General features: G+C 48.7%; 1 protein-coding gene across 5 annotated transcripts in view; it reads left to right on the forward strand.

The window, feature by feature from the left end:
* Positions 1-21,100, forward strand: part of LOC138510528 (zinc finger protein 25-like) — an 887,940-nt gene that overhangs the window by 151,760 nt on the left and 715,080 nt on the right. For all 5 annotated transcript variants that reach the window (XM_069626249.1, XM_069626250.1, XM_069626253.1 and 2 more), the window contains exons 3-4: positions 8,999-9,112; positions 9,285-9,395. In XM_069626249.1, the coding sequence (XP_069482350.1) occupies positions 8,999-9,112; positions 9,285-9,395 (225 nt within the window). The remainder of the gene's footprint in view (positions 1-8,998; positions 9,113-9,284; positions 9,396-21,100) is intronic.

Raw genomic sequence — 21,100 nt, forward strand, 5'->3', positions numbered from 1 at the left:
TAAGAAGAAGGCAGCGGGTGCGGCAGCTTCAACTTCCACTTCCCCGCCGGACAGCGAGGGCAAGAAGTTGGACTCCATGGGACGACGAGTCATCTCGTCGGCGGCGACAACGATTAAGGCGGCCAATTCCTTAGCGATCGTGGCCCGCTATGATAGGGAGCTCTGGTTCAAGATAGCTCCCCTGCTAGACTTCCTACATGACGACAAGAGGGCGGAGGCCCTAGAAATTCTGCAGGAAGGCGAGGTGGCAACGGACATTGCCGATACCGGATTTCGCCAACTGGGCAACAGAGTTTGCCTCTGACGACGAGGATGGCTCAAGGCGACAGACTTTCGCCAGGACGTCCAGACCAGAGTGTTGGACATGCCGTTCGACGGCAACAACCTTTTTGGTAAGGCGGTGGACGAGTCTCTACAGGCCATCAAGACCGACTCAGAGACGGCCCGGGCCCAAGGGGTGCTTCAACAGCGACGGCCCTTTCAGAGCTCCGGAGGCAGACAGGGTGCCTCCAAAGGATCCAGCGGTGGCTCCTCCACTTACCACCAGGCGGCCCGCTCCTCTTCCCAGGATGCCTACAGGGATCGCGGCAAGCAAGGGGGATCCCGCCGTCGTCGCCAGGGAGGCCAAGGCGGCAAGGCCGCCTCCAAGCAAGACTGACCCGGCCATGTTGTCGGCCTCCCACCGAAGCACCCCGGTGGGAGGCCGGCTGCCGAAGTTCATCAGCATGTGGGAGTCCATCTCCACTGACCGTTGGGCGTTGGACACCCTGGCCAACGGGCACTTGCTGCAATTCCAAAAGAAGTGCCCTCGCATTCCTCCCGTGGCCAGGAAGGAGAATCACGTCCCTCAACTGCTGTTGGAGGTAAGGGCGATGCTCAAGAAAGGTGCCATCAAGCTCATCCCCAAGAGGCTGCGGGGCTCCGGAGTGTACTAAAGGTACTTCCTCGACAGAAAGAAGACGGGCGGTTGGTGCCCCATCCTGGACCTGCGTCGGTTAAACAAATACATAAAGGCGCAGAAATTCAGGATGGTCACCCTCCAGCACGTGCTGGAACCAGCTGGAGGAAGGCGACTTCCTATCGTCGTTGGACCTGGAGGATGCTTACTTCCACATCACCATTCTAAAACGGCACAGTAAGTTCCTCAGGTTCGTGGTTCAGGGACGCCACTACCAATTCAGAGCCCTACCGTTCGGATTAAAGTCGGCACCCAGAGTTTTCACCAAGTGCCTGGCACCAGTGTCGGCGCAGCTGCGCCTGCAGGGGATCCACGTCTACCCCTACCTGAACGACTAATCCGGGCAAAGACAAGGGAACTCGTCGTCGAAGACACGGCGAGGACCGTCCGGTTGCTCACGGAGCTGGGGTTCGCCATCAACTACCCCAAATCCCACCTGGTTCCATCGCAAGTAGCACTGTTTCTGGGAGCGAAGCTCGATACAGTGGGGCATTTGGCCTCCCCTTCAGAGGAGAGGACCAAGACCATCCTGGGCAAGGTGCGGCGCCTGTTAGCCACGGACGTGGCCAGGGTGAGGTCCATCAAGTCCCTTCTCGGGATGATGTCCTCATGCATCTATCTTGTACCCCTTTGCAGACTTTGGATGCATCCGCTACAGGAGTTCCTCAACGCCCGCTGGTTTCAGGCGAGGGGCTGCTTCGAGGACAGGATCCCTCTCGACGAGGAGTTCCGTTGGGCGATCCTATGGTGGGGCACCCGTGCTCACCTCACTACAGGCACGGACTTTCAAACCCCGGCGTTTCTGGAGACGGTGACTGACGCCTCTCTGGAGGGTTGGGGGGCCCACACCGGAGATCTCCATGCAAGAGGCCTTTGGCTCCCGGAGGAGAGGTCTCTTCACATCAACATTCTGGAGCTCCGAGCAGTGTTCTGGGCTCTCAAGTCGTTCCTTCCGTCCTTCACGGGCAAGGTGGTGAGGATCTTCACCAACAACACCACCACAATGTTCTACATACGGAAGCAAGGGGGCACCAGATCCCCAGCCCTATCCAAGGAGGCCCAGGATCTGTGGCACTGGGCCGTGACCCAGGGGATGTTTCTGGTTCCCTTCCACTTGGCTGGAATAAAAAACACCATTGCCGACTCACTCAGCAGGGAGCTGCGCTCGTGCCACGAGTGGGAACTGCGCCAGGATGAAGTGGATCGGCTCTTCCAACGATGGGGTAAACCCCAGATCGACCTGTTCGCGACGGTAACGAACTCCAAGTGCCAGAGGTTCGCCAGCAGGTTCCCACAGCCGAGGAGCATGGGCGATGCTTTCTCGTTCCCCTGGGACGGCCTGTTTCTATACGTGTTCTCTCCGTTGCCATTGCTGCTCCGCCTCATCAACCAGCTCAAGAAGTCCAGGTGCAGGCTGATCCTCGTCGCACCGGCATGGCCGAGGCAGATCTGGTTCCCGGACCTTCTGGTCTTGTCATCGTCCCCACCAGTCAAGCTACCGGCGGACGCGGATCTTCTCTCCAGAGAAGGAGGCGCCATTCTCCATCACGACCCACAGTCGCTGAACTTGCAAGCCTGGCTCCTGCAGCACTAGAGTTTGGAGGGTACGATATACCGGCTGATTGCAGAGAGGTTCTTGCAAAGGCCAGGGAGTCCTCAACTCAAGTGTTACGGTCATAAATGGAAGAGGTTCTCTGTCTGGTGCCGTGCACAGAAGATTAACCCTCTGCGGATTACGGCCCCTCAAGTACTGCCGTACCTACTGTCGCTGGCCAAAGCTGGACTGGCCCACGCCTCCATCAAAATACATCTGGCTGCCATCTCCCAATATACCAGGACTACGGGACGGGCGTCCTTGTGGTCTCATCGCCTGGTGAAGGAATTTATGAAGGGACTATTCCGATCATTCCCGCCGGTGAAGGCTCCTGCCCCGGCGTGGGAGCTTAATGTGGTGCTGACAAGGCTCATGGGGGGCCCCATTCGAGCCTATGCATTCGGCGCCTTTGAAGTTCCTGTCATGGAAGACCGCGTTCCTTGTGGCCATCACCTCCGCACGACGAGTGGGAGAGATCCAGGCCCTATCTTGCAAGCCTCCATACTTGACTTTTCATGACATGAGGGTGGTGCTGAGGACGTACCCCTCCTTCATGCCCAAGGTGCCGTCGGACTTCCACCTCAACGAGCCCTTGGTGTTACCAGTTTTCTTCCCGTCGCCTTGGACGCCGGCCGAGAGGACTTTGCACTCGCTGGATGTAGCTAGAGCGCTGAAGTTCTAAGTGGACCGCACGAAGAGTTTTCGGAACTTTGGGTCTGTGAATCAAGGGAAGGCTCTCTCGAAGACTTCCATTTCCAGATGGCTCTCCGGCTGCATCATGCACTGTCACCGGTTGGCAAACCGACCGCTGCCCCGCCGTCCGAGAGCCCATTCGACCAGAGCGATCGCTGCTACCACAGCGTTCCTGTCTGGTGTGCCCCTGTTGGACATCTGGAGGGCTGCTACGTGGAGGTCGACGCACACCTTCACAAGATTCTACTGCATCGATCGGGACTGCAGGGAGGTAAGAATTGCTTAATGTTGAGTTGGTATGTAATGCTTAATGTTGAGCCTTTGCCACCTCCCGTGGTTGTGCATGTGTATACTGCTATATATTCTTTTATTCATGAGCATGTGATTCCATGCCAGACCCCATGCTGGAGAAGGAACAAGTTACTTACCTGTAACTGTTGTTCTGCAGCATGGGTCTGGCATGGATTCACATGCGAACCCTCCCACCTACCCCTCTGCGGCTCTTCACTTGGTCATACTGCCACTTGGCGTGCTACCAAATCTGAGGGTGGCTGCCAGAGGCGGGGCTTAGGGAGAGGGCAGTCATTGGCTGGGGGCAGTATGACCCAGAGATCAGTGATTGGTTCCTACTAGGAAAGACAGATCAGAAACGAAACTGATACTGATTTTTTCTTTACCGAGGATCCCAGCCTGACGACGGGGAATATTCATGAGCATGTGAATCCATGCCAGACCCATGCTGGAGAACAACAGTTACAGGTAAGTAACTTGTTCCTTAAGAGACTTCCTAACACATTTTTGTCAAAGAGTGAGGGCAAGCATAGGTTTAGACACAGACAGATTTTTACTTTGGTCTTTCAGACTTTGACAGCTTTTAAGGGAACCATCCCTTTAGTGTTAGTGCCAGTTAGGCGTTAGACCAACCCAGGAAACTTAGTAAATAAAGGTTTTGAAACTAATATCTTTGGTCTGTGTCTCTCTTAATACCATGCCCGTCTCAGAGGGGTCAGAAATGCGAGGCGGATAAGTGGACACTTTCTTACACTGTGAAAGACAACAGACTAACCCCAGAGCTATTTTCCTGACATGTCCCCGACACAAGGGTCAGGCAGAGTCAGGCAATTGACAATAACTACGCACACCTGACAGCCCTTTCTATTCCCCACAGGGATAAAAGGTGGAGCACGAGAGCACACTTTGAGCAAGGCAGACCTTGCAACAAGGCATCTGTTCCAGGGCGACAGTTCCAGAGGAGGCGAAAGGCAGTGAGAATCGAAAGGACAACAAGGAGGGAAGAGGCCCTTGCCCTTGTCGACCCAGACCTGCGAAGCCTCCGCGAAAGGAATCACAAGGCCGGGAACAAAAGTTAGCTTGTGGTGCAGCAGGTGCCAGCGGTGCAGGGAACCCTCCCACACTGATAACCGAGACAGGGAGACATGCTTGCTACCGTGGTACTGCCCTTGACTCCAGAGTCCAGAAATACCAAACGGTTCATCGCAGCCGGTGTGTCGGAGGGAGAACCGATAGTAAACAGAACTGTGATTGAGGGAAGGTTGCAGGTGGCAACGTAATGTGAATCGAGGAACAAAGACTTTGTGTGTTACAGAACTGTTGAGAACACCCGGGAGAGGCCAGGTGCAGAGTGGTCTGGCACCACGGGGCGCTCATTCGAAAAACTCTGAACAGTCGCTTTTTTGTTGAAACAACCGATACCAGAAAGCCCTAGTAGGGCTGCGATATGATGTCAAAGTGGTCATACAAGGGACAAGTGAAAAGCCCTTGTACAGTCGAAAATCTTTGACCCATTGTGAATACCAATCGAACCGTGTTTGTGGCAAACGTGAACCTGACAGAGGGATGCCTGCATGTAAGGGTGGTCAGTAACACTCCATGGCCCTGTTAAAGGTATGCAGTTGCTCTATATCGAATATTGGACAGTGTGTTCCAACACTGCTCGGTGGCTCTGCTGTGCTGAGTGTGATTGTTGTATGGAACAAATGGCTGCATTCCACACACATGCAGACACTTGGTCTGGTCTATTTCCTGTGGCGTGCAGCAGTTCCTTGGTGTAGTACTGCCGTTTGCGGTGTGCCGTCACTGGGTGCCCCTGGAGAGGTTCTTGTGGGCTGTTGCTTCTTCAGTCCTCCAATCGGGCTGCTTCCCTTGAAACAAACAGAGGGAAACTGGCCAGCATTTGGAAATGGAGGTATGGGATGTGTAAGAGTGGTACTATTTTCAGTCACATGGCCACATAGGAATGCGGAGGGCCTGGGGCCCACCCAACTGCAACCTTCCCCCTCTGGGGGAGGAGAGGCTCTGGCTTCCACCCTGATAGGCCTCCCACCTCCAGCTGAGAGATTACTGAACCTGTCTCAACATTTAGGCATGACTTTAAACACAGCTGTTAGATTGATATAGGAACCTTGTTAGTTTTAAAACTTTTTGTTTTGACATTTGTATGTTAAGCACCATTCTAGGAGGTGCTACATGCCAGTTGGTGTCTCACTAATTTAAAAGTGTCTGGTGCGCGAGTGCATGCTGTTCACTTGCATGCTGGTGTATTTGAGCTTCTTGTGTTGCTGTGTGTCTGGTGATGCTCAAAGGTGCGTCTCGTGGCGCGTAGTGTTTTGTGACACAGGTGCTTATGCATGTGCATGGATAGAGAAATGTGTGCATATGGTTGGTTGAAGTTCTCCTCATTGTGCAAGCGCTATGTGCTTAGATTAGGGCCGCAACGCAGTCCACTGGGTTTGATCAGTCGTGAGCAGTAAGGTAGTTGTACGCGTGCCAGATTTCTGGGGTGAGACTGGTAGTCACCTGGTGGTTACATTGGTATGGTTTTCTTTGATAGATAGTGGAAGGCTGCCTACGACTACACTCCTTGCGTCACACTGGAGGCTGTCCATTGGCACTTGGAGGTTTGTAGCACTGTTTGAGGGGTATCCAGTTCAATTGTCGAATGCATATTTTCGAATGCCATTTTGTCAAACAAATTTGCCGGAAAAAAAAAATACTCCTGAATGTGTTTTTTTTTTTTTATTTTATGTTTTTTTCGGTTTAGTTAGTAAACAAAAAGTGTAAATAAAAAATAACGGGGGTTGGGTGAGGGAACCCCCCCCCAAATAAAAAAAAGTAATAAAAAAAAATTTACATTTTTTTTTTCCGTCATATTTGTGTCGAGAAAAAGGCATTTGAAAATGTGACATTCGAAAAAGTCACTATAAACCGGCCACAACATTTGCACTCGCCTCTAGCCATTGACTACTGATGACTGATGCTTGGAGAATAAGAAATGGTGTGTGTTGTGTATGTGGCAAGGGAATATTTATGTCTGGCTAGTACCTTGCAACATGACATCTTTAAACCTTTAATAAAGCTACATGGGCTTTTCTGCAAAAAGGCTCAGAACTGGTCTGTCTGAAGTACATCCAAGTTACTACATACTATCAGAAAATCCCCCTGCACTGACCGCCACAGGGAATGATCAGCACTCATCAAAAACGAGTTGCCTGCATCAAAACAGCCTGCAAATCTACTTACGGTCTCATAGAGTGAGGCTGAACAACAGCAAAATGAAAGAACGTCCTAATGGACACAATGTTTTTGAAGCCATGATAGTGACTTACCCATATCTTGTCCCTTTTCTATTTCTAAACAATAAGTTATTACTGCTCCTGGACACACGCAGAATTCTCAGAAAGAGAAACAAAAGGGTGGACAAGACACAAGAACATTAAGGCTTCAAACACTAATGTCATGTACGAACGTGAAGTTCAGTAAAACCATTCTAGATCGCATTATAACTGTAAAATTAATGTAATGTGTTGTATAACACTTTTTCCCTCACTGAGATAGACGCAAGCTCTTGGATCCAAGCCTCCTATGCAGATTTAGATGGAGGTTTCCAATGTCTCAAATCTTTCCCTTGGCTAGGAACAACATGCGGAAACACAAGCCTGCTACCTTGTAACATGCTGAAATCATGTCACAGCACCCCATGCAGAGTGCACAGTGTGCCCTGAGGCACATTGTATCCAGAGGATTAGCACAGTGAGTGGCAAACCATCTGACCAAAAGCTCCACAACTGGCTGCTGTACCTTAACATATGAACATAAGTTCCTCTCCCATCCACAGCATCAGCAGGTATCCAGTACGAATACGAATTACAATACCGGGGACAGTATAGTTGATTGAGAAGCTGTTGTTGATGAAAGAGTAAACCATGACACTGCTTTGCATTGTGTATGCATGAGCAGACCCTGGACTACAAAAGCTCATGGACTTTATTGCCCTTTCCTTCTGACAATGCGATGTACAGTTTTGTCTTGTGGGTTCCCTGCGGCCTACCCCACAACATTTTGTACACTGAGGTCCCTGACAATGAGCAAAAGCTTGACAGAGACAAAAGATTATACACAGAGAATAACTCTTCCAACCTAACAGACAGTGCAACATAACATCTGGCTTTGTGATCTTTCCCATCAACCCAAACATACTTGATACATGAAATTTCCAAGCAAGGCCATGATTTCCAGTGAACTTTTATTGTTGATCTGGATAGGTATGTTTTATTGCGGGTGCCCTTTAATGCACCAAATAGTTCTCCTTTCCTAGGATAGCTGAACTCCATTCACTGACTGTGCGCTACAAATGGTGTACAACACCCATGAGACAGACTTATCAGAGACCATAAAGTGGGAAAAGGTAGACTGGTCTATCGACTCATGGTTAATATGAACTCAATTAGAGGCCAGTCCCCAAATCAACCACTACCCAAGCTTTGAAGCAGCACAGGGTGAAGGCCTTGTGATATGTGAGCAGATCCGATAACCCAAAACCACCCTTTGTGACGTCCTCCTTAAGAACTGCCAAAGGTATTCTAGGGTGACCCCCTTTGCCCACTTCAGCTCTAGACCTGCAAACATATTTCCGGGGCATGATGGACTAATCAAGAATGCTTCTCTTTTGGAATTATTCTCTTTGAAATTGCAGATCTTGCAAAAGATTAATAGTTGGTCAGACTGGTGTTTGACTGTTTACTCTGGGTGGAAGAGTAGAACAAGCAAATCGGCATAAATATAAGTCTTGGGAACAGGAGCCATTGAAGGAGATGCTCTCATTCCTAGGATTGGACGCCCAGCTCCAAAGTGAGAGGTTTGATAGCCAGACTAAGACGGTATGGCGAAAGGGAGCACCCCCTTTTCTGACGCACTGTCCATCATTTTACCATCATAAAAATATTGCCTGAAGAATGGGTGCACATTTTTAAATCTCTGTGCAAACTTTCTAGCACATGGGACATAGTGACCCTTTGCTATAACTTCTATGCTTGGCCCTTTCTCCAGCTGTTCTGCCTGCCCCAGACTTCATGCAGGGTGACCTGACCAGGAACTCCTTTTATCTCTCATCCATAGTATGCCAGATTTCTGTTGCACAGTTTTTCCGAACCAAATTGTATAAGATGTCCCCCAGCTATTTAAAGAGCAAGTCTTCTCTCCCTAATTTACTGAAACCTCATTTTGACATTGTTACATATTGTATTCTTGTAATATATGCATTTCCTTATGCTTTTAATATTTTTGTGCAGATTTCTCTAAAGCACCAAAGGCTTGATAGCCAGGTTGTGCTGATAATACACCTGCCTTTGAGGATATTTGAAAGGTTATTTTGGCAGGCAAAATGCTACTTCTGTGAATACTGTATTGCTAAAGGTTCGTTTTGGTGCTTACATAAAATATATATTTCTTACCAGGATACAAAATTGTCAATCCAGACACTTTAGTTCGGATTACAAAAGGGGAAGAGCTGCACACCGGGGACAACCAAGAATCAATGAGAAAACCCGGAATTAAGAACTCCGCCACATGTAAGTATAAATGTTTGGAAGCCTTGATATATTCTGAACAAAGGACATAGTGCAGGATGGATGTTTACGGAGCAAATCTTGCTGGTTATGTTATCTGGCAATGAGTTCTAGCATGTTACCATTAGAGAAAAGTACAAGTCATACCTGTAATATTAAGGCATTCTCTGTACAGATTGTCATCGTGCTGTCGGCCCTGACATTTTGCTACGCATTAAAGAAGAGCCTTGTGTCAGTGACGGGAATTCTAATAATGAAGTGGAAATCAATAGCAATTCCAGAAAAGGTAAGCTGGGCCCCCCTACATTTTTTTTTAAAAAAATCATTAGCATTAAAGTATCACACGGTGTTTATATGTTTCTATCTGTAAGATGCCTGAAAATGCATACGATGCTTCTGGAGGTCATGAAAAGGGGCAGTGACAAAGCAAAACATAGATATTCGGCACCATATACACAGTTCCGAATACAAGGCAATGAATTCATATTAAACTAAAGAGATGCACAGAAGAGTCAGGATTGAAGGAACTTAACAGAGCATTAATGGGCATGGCAGAGAAGAATTTGGGGAAACGGTGATTTAATACAATATAAAAAGTGTACTTAAAATGAAAGTATAATTTAAATCTGTAAACTGGCACAACATAATGTGAAAAGGCACTCTTGTTCATTTACCTCAGTTCTCTGTGCGGTCACAAGCCGAAGGCTTGAAGATAAGTTATAAGGACTATGGTGAACTAGAAGAAGGTGTGAGGGATCAGAAATGAGAGACAGACACAAAGTTGTAGGGTTCTCAACATTTCCCATGTTGATTAAACAAAAAAAGGGTGGGATAAAGGCCTATCTGCCCCTATTGTCAGAAATCCGAGGGTGTCCTTACACCTACTCTCCTTGGATCCTCTTCTGAGGTGGCCAGGGAAAGGCCATCACTTTTGGATCCTGAGGCTGGGGGTGGAGATCCGAGGGAGGATCGCCTGGGTGGAGGTTTCCTTGGGGATTGGGGAGAGGACACCTGCAGACAAGACATGGTATGCCCCTTTCCCTTGTCCAAATAAATCCCACTATCCCCCACCCTTTATAGGTTGTTGTGACCCTTCTCCACTGATATATGTTCCAACTGTATCGCATTCAGGCTCCTTTAAGACTGGGACGAGGAAGAGGCGACGAGGAGTAATGCACACTCCTAGTCCGTTTCACCACTATAATACTGCAATGAGGAAGGTGCCTGGAAAGGGTCAGGCATGTCCTGTTAATTGATAAAGTATACCAGAATAACCTGCGCTCATCTAAATTGATTAAAATGTGCTTGAGGTCTATGTTAACTCAACCAAGAGTCCACACGGTCCACAAAGTTTTATTCTCATACACTCTTACATGAATTCCAATTGGTCAATATTTGCAGTCTCACTATTTACTCTCAACATTAGTACTCAAAACGCCCTTGCCGAGACGTGTTTCGACCCAGGTGGTCTTTGTCAAGGCAAACCATTCTTCAATTAGTTCATATGGCGCCATTGCCGCTCCCCATTCAGAGTGGTTATTGAATTATCCTCATATCGCTCAAGATCTTTCAAACAGTTGTTTTCAAATTCGATTCAATTGCTGTCAAATATTGTCTTAATCTGTGTGTGGACTTCTTTATTTTCTTCAGCCTAATACTGCTCCATATTTCAATAAATTCCTGTTTCATAGTCATGAAGAGCCCTGCCTTCGTCTGGCGCCCGTGTATTTGTGGACGTACACTCGGTCGCCAGATGAAGGCAGGGCTCTTTATGACTATGGAAGCCTGAATTTACCCAGGATCAGACTTTTATTGCTTCCCTGGTTTTCTCAGCTCCAATTCAAAGTGTTCATGGCCCTTTTCTTTTCCCTTTACATAGGGTATTCGTGCACTGTGGTTTCTCATGGCTCTCACAGACGTTATTCACAATGTCTGTATCTCTCTCAATCTCCCTTTCATGGCAATCTTTCCGTGTTCAGCATTGTCAGTAGCCAATACATGATTTAATCTGTTTATTGCTTTTACAACGAAAACTCACACATGAACAGATTACCCTGTGGGCCATCACGCCCCTGACCGTACATGAGTATTAGCGACTAAGCGCAACATTTAATTAACCTCTGACATGTGTCCCCAAAGTACCCGCCCACAGCTAACTTCCCCCCCCTCGAACCCCCCTACACCTGTCCTACTGACTGCATCAAAAGGCAACCCACCAGTATAACAGTCCTTATACATACAGAAGTTTAAAGAGTAGATAAACATATTTGCCAGATCCTAAAAAGTATCCGCCCGCACAGGTCCCGTAGACTTTCGATAGCAAGACCGTTAAGCAGAACATATTTTAGACAGGAGCGATCGCCACTGAAGTATTGGTGGGTTTGGCTTCTTCCAGTGCAGCAAAAAAAAAATTGCGAGTTGCAAACAGAACAATATGTACCAGTCTGGTCAATGCATCCCCATGCCAATTTTCTTTTTTAAAAACTTTATTTAACATTGCACACAGGTACATCACATGTTCATGTATATTTCTCTACATTTCGAACCAACATCGTATACAGATATTTTCATCCAGAATCTACATTTTCATTTTCAGCCTTATCTGACAAATACTGCTTAAATCTTGCCCATATGTTCCTTGGTCTGGAAGAGGGCAGGACCGAATCTATATATAGTTCTTCCGTGTCATTCGTCCATACCATATCCCTATCCCTATCTGTTTTAGTCAGAGGGATTGCATTTTTCCACTTCATTAATATTGCCCTTTTGGCTATCAACAGGCCCAGATTCAGTAATTTTTTCCAGGTTAGATTAATTTTCTCCACCTCTCCCAGTAAACATAACCGCGGTGTCCATTCCACTGGTTGGTCTGCCATCTCATCTAGTGCCTGACAGACCTCAGACCAGTACTCTTTCAGCTTCACACAAGCCCAAAGCATGTGGTATATATGGGCGCCTTCTTTATTGCATCTCGGACTTGTTCCCGGAGTGTCTGGAAAGATCTGTTTGAGTTTTGCGGGGGTATAGTGGGTCCTGTGTATTATCTTGTAGTGTATCAGTTTATATCTGGAATTGCACGAAACCTGCTTAGTTAGTGCACAAATTTGGGACCACTCCAGATCATCTATTTGCTCTCCCAGATCATGCTCCCATTGTTCCTCGCAGTGTGTGTTCCCGCTGGGCGTGTCTGCACTATAACTTTATACAATGTCGAAGCTGCTATTTTCTGTGTCGGCCCCGTAAACATGTATCCAAGCCCAGTATTTATCTCTGGCTCGTTTGGGAATGTGGGGTATTTCTTCTGTGCTTCAATTCTGACCAACACGTATTGTTTATATTTATTCGTGTTTCCCACCACTTCTTTTATATCTTCCCATTGGACAAAGCATTTTTCTGGAAAGAGTTGCCCCCATTGAGCAATGCCCCTAGCGCTCCAATGCATAGCTAGTTCCCCTTCCAGGGTGAAGGGTGAATGGGGGTCCCCCCAGAGTGGCATGCTCGGGTGATATAGTCTATCTGTGCCATATATGTCTGCTATCTTTGCCCATGCTGTGGTTGTTACCTTCGCAGGCTCTATTGTGTTGTAGTGCTTGGGGGTCGGTCTGGTCAATTTACGCAGCAATGTGGTTGCCTCACGTTCTCTTCGCTGAGGTGGCGGGTTCCCTGGATTGAGGAAAAGTGTGGCCCACTGGGCGGCATAGTGTGCCTGTGCCGCAAGAAAATATAGTTCCAGGTCTGGTGCCATCAATCCCCCCCTTGGGAAAGTCAGTTAACGTTTTCCAGCTCAGTCTAGGGTGCCCTCCCCAAACAAACTCGATGCAGGCGCTATTCATTTTCGAGAACAGGGCGCGACCTGGCCAAACCGGTACCGTGCTAAATGGATAGAATAGCTTTGGTAATATTACCATTTTAATTAGTGCAATTCTTCCCACCATTGAAATAGGAAGAGCACTCCATCGCTGTATCTTAGTGCATAATGCGTCAGTTAGCGCACTATAATTCAGGGCACGGGATAGTTGGGGTGTTCTGGCGATGTGAGCCCCCTGATACAGAATATGTGTCGGGCTCCACACGAGACCATATAATTCAGTGGGTTTCTTTGTATTTTCCGTCATTGGGAACACCTCTGATTTGTTGGGGTTTAGCCATAGGCCCAAATATTCTCCAAATCTCTTAACCACAGCCAGGACCTTGGTCCAGTGATAGATCTGGGTTCTTGAGATATAATAGAATGTCATCTGCATATAGCGTTATTATTTGTGGGTTGCCATAAAGTGATATACCGCAAGAGCTGTAGCGTGACCTAAGTATATCTGCCAGGGGTTCTATTATTAGGGCGAACAATAGTGGGGAAAGTGGGCAACCCTGTCGGGTGCCTCCCCGTAGGTTTAATTTGTCTGTCAAGTTTCCGTTTACTCTAATCCTGGCGTGGGGGTATGAGTATAATATTTGTATCCATTTTGTAAAGTTAGGGCCGAATCCATAGTTCCGCAATACACCAAATAGAAAGGGCCATGAGACGGTATCAAATGCTTTTCGCATTTCGAGGGATACCGCTATCCCTTGCGTCTCGGGAGGGACTGTGGCTAAAATTTTGTGGCATTTTCTAATATTCGTTGCTGTAGATCTGCTGTAACGAACCCCGCCTGGTCTTCATGCACCATATAAGGCATCAAAGTTGTTAGTCTGGTAGCTATAATTTTTGCGAAAATCTTCGCATCCGTGTTTATCAATGAAAGTGGCCTATAAGAGCCACATTCTTCTGGGGGTTTCCCTGGTTTAAGAAGTAGTGTGATCACTGCCTATCTAGTGGTTTCAGGGAGTTCTCCCCTTTCCAAGGCTTCCTCCCATACTGCGAGTAATCTGGGGGTTAGTTCCTGGGTGAACTCTTTATAGAATTCTGCCCCGAGGTCGTCAGTTCCAGGGGCTTTCCCGTTAGGGAGTGCATTGATTGCCTCCATTATTTCATTCTACGTAATTGGGCATTCCAATGAGTCCCTAGTGGCGTCGGCCAGGAGTGTTGTTGGAGTATGGGGGAGGTACTGTTGGATCTCCTCATCAGTGACATCGCACTGAGGAGAATATAGTTTTTTGTAGAATGAGTAAAATGTCTCTTCTACCTTGCTTTGATCAGTGGTCGCTGTGCCGTCTGGCATGTGTATGCACGGTATGGTTGATGGGCTTCTCACTCCTCTTACTGCCCTGGCCAGTAGTCTCCCTGGGCGCTCCCCTTCCCCGTATCAGTGTGCTGCAATAGGTCTGTTTAAATATCTAATCTCCTGATCTGCTGCCTCGATGTATTCATCCAGTTTAGTCTTGATTTCTGAGCTGAAGTGTGTCGATGGTGTATGTGCATGTTGAGTTTGTAGTGCGTTCAATTGAGACTCTAATCACTCTAATCTTCCCTGATATCTTTAAGGATTCCGCATTCCGTGGACATAGAGTTGCCTTGTATGCATACTTTAAATGCTCGCCATAATATAGCCTGACTGGTTACGGAATTTGTGTTCATTTCAAAGTACTCTTGTATGTGTCGCAACATCGTCTCCTTGTAAGCCAGATCCCTTAAGGCTGCCGGCTTGAATCTCCATGGGGGTCTGTGTCGTACTACCAGGGATTTGCAGTGTTAGTTGTATAGGTGAATGATCCGAGTACGTCCTGGGGCAGATATGGGAGCTAGAAACCCATGACAGGACAACATTGTCTACCAGCCATAAATCAATTCTAGAATGCATGTCATGCACGGAAGAATAAAATGTATATTTTCTTTTAGATGGGTTTAATGTTTTCCATGCATCTTTTAGGTTTAGATCTGCCATGTGTAGAAGTATTGTCTGGGCTGCCTTGGTGAGTGTTCTGGATTGTGTCGATGTACGATCTGTGTGAACATCCAGGATGGTGTTGAAATCCCCACCACAAATTAGTAAGGCCATTGGGTAGTTCGCTAGTTTATGAAATATTTGGGAGTAGAACACTGTGTCACAATGTTTGGCCCATACACATTCAGTAGGAGTATCTCCTTGTCACAAAGCGTGCCATGGACTAGTACATACCTCCCCTCGGGGTCGCATTGAACCATCAAGCATGTAAACGGTAGGGATTTATGTATCAAGATGGCTGCTCCCCTCTCCCGTTTGGAGTACGTTGTGACATACTGGTGGACTCCCCAATTCGGCATCAGTTGTCCACTTTGCTCTGGGCATATATGTGATTCCTGCAAAAATACTATTTTAGGGGACTGTCTATTGATACATGCAAGAATCTTCCTCTTCTTTATTCTGGACCCCAAACCTCTTACGTTCCAGCTCAGCATCGTGATATTTCCGTGCCTGCTTTAGCCATTATCTATGAAGTGTCTGACATACGCATGAGAGAATATTACAACTGTGTCTTCGTGAATCTTCGCATTTAGTACCTGTGTGCTTTTTCTTTTTTCCGTAACATTAGTTTTGCCATAACCAAACCCCAACAGTTCCATCTTGACCCCCCCCTCCCTCACAGTTCCCCTAACTTCAACTGTACCCGTAGTGTCCCACCCTCCCCACCCATCAACAATCTGAGCTCCTGCTATGGGGGTAACTGCGGCGGTTTCCAATGCCCTTGCCATCATTAGGTACTTATGATGTGACCGATTCTGCAATGTTGCTCTAACTCATATGCCTTAAATGGGGTGTTGCATATCAACATTGTTTAGTAGGGTAAGAGTGTTTTCCCCGTTAAGTGCCACCCGCGGGAGGCTCTCTGTGACTGGAAACTATAGCATAGTATAACAAGAACGTGTTTACTATTACATAACCCCAGGTATTCATGAATTCTCCTCTTCCCTTGTCTTTCTTGCTGGGGCTGGGATGTGTGTTTCGACAAACTTTGCCGCCTCCTCCGGAAATGTGAAGAAGTACACCTTGTTCTGATGTTGGATTTTGAGTCTTGCCGGGTATAGCATAGAGTATTGCACTTGACGTTCGCGCAACAGTTTCTTGACCCCAGTGAACAGTGTCCTTTCCTGTTGTACTGCTAGGGTAAAGTCGGGGAAAATACGTATAGTGTTTGCCTCCCAGCGTAGCTCTTGCTTCTCCCTTGCAGTTTTCAAGATCAAGTCCCTATCTCTATAGTTCAACAGACGGGCAATTATCGGTCTGGGGTACGCTCCTGACTTTGGTTTAGGGGCAAGGGACCTGTGTGCTCTCTCGACTATAAACATTGACGACCAGCTAGGATTTCCCAAGAGGGTCCGCAACAGTTCTTCTATTGCCTTCTCCATTGACCCCTTCATTGCATCCTCCGGAACCCCTATAATGCGAATATTGTTCCTTCGAGACCTTGCTTCCAAGTTTTCGCATTTGGCCTTCACCGTGCCCAGCTCTATTGCCATTGTGGACACAGTTGTTTTCAGGCTTTCAAGCGCATCTTCCGTGCCTGAGATTCTCGTCTCTGCTTCCGTGATACGAGATATTGTTTTTTCCAACTGTGTCTTGATGGTTGTCACATTCGCTGTTATTCCATCTAATTTATCATTTAGTGCCGAGAAGCCCTTTTGCATGGCCTGGAATACCGCAGGGGGTCCATCGTTAAAGCCACTGATGTCTGTTGTTCTTGTGGGGGTGCCTCTTCATCCATCATGTGGTCAGTGTCCTTCTGTCTAGCCATTGTGAATTTATCCATTGTTCCCCTGCCCTTCTTGGAACCAAAGTTTTTGGGCATCGTATCTCTTCCCCTCCCTCAATGTGGGCAGGACCTGAGAGACAAACTCACAATCCGTCTCTGCGCGCTAGCTGTACTTTGTTGGACTTGGACTGGGCCAGTCGGCGATCACCCACAAGATGATGGTTCAGGGGGATGCGTTCCCAGAGACTGTATCGCCAGCCTGCGTAGATTGGTACTAAGTGCACTTGCTTCGTTGTCTATAGTTATTCCCTGTAGCTCACTCCGCCCTCTGCTCAGGTCTGTAGTACTTGCTAGTGTGAACAAGGAGGGTTAGTAGACCCTAGTCCGGCGTATGCTTGTACTAATATTATGCAGAGTTGTGTTCATTTATCGTATTATGGGCCTCTGTTTCAAATCTGGTCGTAGCTTCTCATCACGCCACTCACTGGTGCCCGTGGACAATTAGGTAATGAGCCTGTGTGTCATCCGGCGGGTCACTGGTTCCAGACGGGACTTAGAGTCCTGTGGCGGGGCGGGCCCGACGTCAGTCAGCACTAGAGGGCCGTAGGATGTCCTAGGACCCCTTAATCACTTAATGTTGATGTTTTGCTACCCCACAGGGTGATAACCGGTCCCCACCGTCTGGGTTGCACGTCCTTTTCGGAGTGAACTAGTGTGTGGGTGGGAGTTCCCCACTCCACGCTCTGTGCCGCCCAGGGGTGCCCCACGCTAGTGACTGCGCACCACCCGTAGGCCACAGGCTTTCGATTAGTTCTTGCTCCGTAGCCCTGCCTGAGGTTCACTCCGTTGAGACTGTTTATAGTGTAGTGGGTTGTATGAATAGGCCCCCTCCTGGGTGGCGCGGGACGTAATATTTAATCTTCTGAGGCCAGGAGATCCATCCGTAAACGGGGGGGTGGACAAGGGGGGGAGAGATAGTCTGTCGCGCCCCCCGATGGCACGGTGACGTAGCAGGAGGCGGCGCAGGTCGTGGGGTGCCTATAGCCCTCGACACCACCCCCCCCCAGCTGCGACACCCCCCAATCCTGGGGCTCAATGTTGGGCGCCGGGGCCTCGCAGGGGTGCGGGGCTTCTCCTCACCTCATCAGTCGCACGGTCCACGCGGGCTCCGAGGCTGCAGGGAGCGCGGAGCTCTCCCCCCCCTCTCTCCAGCGCACACAGCGGCAGTTGCACGTCGTGCCCGGTGGAGGGGGGCCGCGGGCGCTCAACGGGGGCCCGGAGCGCCTGCGCTTCACCCCCTGATGCCAGTGATCTGCACCCCACGTAGTATAAAGCCAAGCTCCTTCACTCGGCGGATCGCTGGTTCCCGCCTTGCAGAGAGCGTGGGATCAAAGCCATTCCGGATTGCTGGAATCACAGGTTCTTTCTTTGCCAAACTTCACATGTGTATTCCACCACCTTCTCCGCTCGTTCTGTGTTAATATTTTGTAGAATCGGTCAGTATTTGCGGTTATAGCGGCATTTCAGGCCTGGATTCTGCTGGAGCTCACACGGGAGCGGCCATTTCCTCTCGTGGGCAACAGCGCCCCCCCCATGCCAATTTTCAAGTCCTTGCCCAAATAGCATTGACGTCGGGCCGATTCAACAATAATCCCTTGTATCCCCCAGAGTTTTCAAACCACGGTATCCCAGAGTGGATCAAGTTTAGGGCAATGCCAGAACATGTGTCCCATGGTGCCAACTCTGCCAGAGCCCCGCCCGCTTCCGGCCATCCCTGCAATGCCCATACTACAAAGTCTGGTTGGGGTGTAACAGGCCCTCTGAATGAGTTTGAATTGGATCTCTCTTTGCCAGAGACTTCAAGACATTTGGGTGATCATGGAGAAGAAGTCATAAATGTCCCCCACTATTATTTCTATCCCAAGATCTTCACTCCAGGTATCTGTTAGGGTCGGGCTTCTCTTATATTTATTATGCATGCTAAGTGTGAATATGGTTTTAAGCCTAGGGTATACTGTGGGATCTCGCATTACCTCTTTCTCAGAAGGAGAGGGTTCCGCCACCCTAGTGTCTCTGGTGGCGCATGTAACAATGCGTGGAGAGTGTGGTATTGTAGCCAGTCTGTCTTCCAGACCCAGTATTGGCCTATTCCCCGAGAATGGAATGGGCTGCTTGTTTTAAAGAGGTCAATGAGTCTAACGTCGCCCCACTGATACCGTCGATGTGTGTGGACCTGTTTTCCTGTGCAATGTTACAGTAGGGCATGAAGTGAGATCCACTGTGGGGCTATGTCTGGGTTGGTGCCTGTGAGCCTACGCATCTTGTGCCACTGTGTTAATGTGGGCCCTATTATGGGGTTTCGCACAAAGACCATCGGCAGGCGCTGTGGAGGAATAGCCAGGTAGCCAGGGTCTCCTGGGGCGTCAGGGGCAGGAGAGTTTGCACTTCAATAGCTCGCCAGCTTGTGGTGTCCTCTGTATTGAGCCATCATTTGGCCCAGCCAATCCGAGTTGCCATATAGTATATCTGCCAAGAAGGGAGTGCCAGTCCCCTGTCAGGGTTAGCGGCCTGCAGGATATGCCCATTCAGCCTCGCTCTTTTTCCTCTACATATAAATTTCCTCATCTGTTACGCTCACCTGGCTCCCACAGAGGCGTCGATCTGAACTTGACAGCTTCGGTCTCCACCAATGTGACGCGTAGTGCCGAGATGACGGACTGGACTGGCCCACCTAGCTTCGTTTGCTTGGCCCATAGGTATATTCTTCTGCAAATGGAGAAAGGGAATTAACCACCCGTGGAGTTCAGCGTTAACCCCCCCCCCCCTGCTGATCTCACCACTGATCACATTTGATGTCCCCTCTTATATTCTCACCTGATGGTTTGGAAAGATGAGCTCTCCATCCTGCATTGAGCGCAGGGGCGCGTAGATAACCAGTTGCTTCACTGGCTCGAAGGAATTGGTGAGTTCCAGAACAATATTGACTGAGATTCCCGGCAAGACGCCGTAAGTATGCAGTTTGTAAGAGTTCAAATGTCTGACTTTCACTCTTGTCCGATTCCTTGCAGGCTGCAGCTTGACCCTAGCAAAGAGTTCCTCGTGGCTACCAGTAATATTCAGGTAAGGATTTGTATTATCCAATGCAGTTCGATAAAATAATGTCAATATGTAACCTGTTGCTTTCTCCCTTATTCAGGCGCTGAGAGAAAGTATGAAGTCTCGGGGAATAATACCTCCAGCGGTAAAATCAGGTAAGTCTATTGTGGTGAGGAGGTTTCCCCTTGTTTGTCCCTTTTGTTTCACCTTGCTGTCCTTTTGTTTCCCCTTAGGGGCTGGGGTTCGGCGAAGATGCAGTGGAAGCTGCGCCGACTCGTGAAGAGGAATAGTACCCCCGGTGGTAAAATCAGTTAAGTCTATGGGGGGTAACTAATATTGCCTCTGTGTATTCCATTGGTTCACCTTGCTGCTCTTGTCTTCCCCTTAGGTCCCGGAGTGCGGCGGGAACATGCAGGAGGATGTGGTGGAATGTGAAGATGCTGCGAAGGCCGGTGAGTTCAGCGTGGCGCTGCAGCAGGCGAGGCAACACGCACAAAATAACTTCTTTCTTCCAGCTCGAAGGTGCGATGTATCGGGAATTCAAGTAAGGATCAAAGGTATTGCTCTTGTTCTAACCTTTTCTCCTTCTTTCTCCCTTTTTTTTAGGAGCTCTGGACTCGAGGCGGGCGTGGCAGAAGATTGGATGCAGACTTGCAGGCACGGTGAGCTTTACGCTGCTGGATGCAGAATAACGCGAAGTGTGTGCTGCTCTTCGGGCGTGGTTTAAATAGCCTCCAAAGTAGTTCCAGGTAAGTATTCCTCCCACGCCCCAACCGAGTGAAAAATAGTCCCTAGGTAAAGTAGTCCCTTCCAAGCCTCTTTTGGCTTGGAGCTCTTGCAGCATGGTCTGCATCAGGTAAGTTTGCAGCATGGTCTGCATCAGGTAAGTTTTAATCTATGAGCCTGGCGCCTATGGCGCCAGGACTGACTCTCCATATAAGCCTGGCGCCATAGACGCCAGGGCTGCACCCAAATAGCCCCTAGCAGGGGTTGTTGGGCTTGCTTGGGATAACTTGATGCCTGCTTCCGGGGTTGCTGGACTTGGTCTGGGTCCCCGGGGGTAGGCATCATGACAGCATCTGGCGGTCAAATTCTGCCAATTGTGCTCTGGAGGGGGACATGGGCATATCCCACCAAATTTTATCTAGGATAGCTGTGTAATTTAGATCAACACATTTTTATAGTCTGGAGTTGAAGAGCTTGAACAGAGCCACAACCCCCCCCCCGTCCCCCCCACGGATCCCAGGGAATGTCCATGCACAGCAGCATAGCCTCTGACTTGTCCCAGTT

Source organism: Ambystoma mexicanum, chromosome 6p (genome assembly GCF_040938575.1).
Source record: "Ambystoma mexicanum isolate Mex_15411 chromosome 6p, UKY_AmexF1_1, whole genome shotgun sequence".
Lineage (NCBI taxonomy): Eukaryota > Metazoa > Chordata > Amphibia > Caudata > Ambystomatidae > Ambystoma > Ambystoma mexicanum.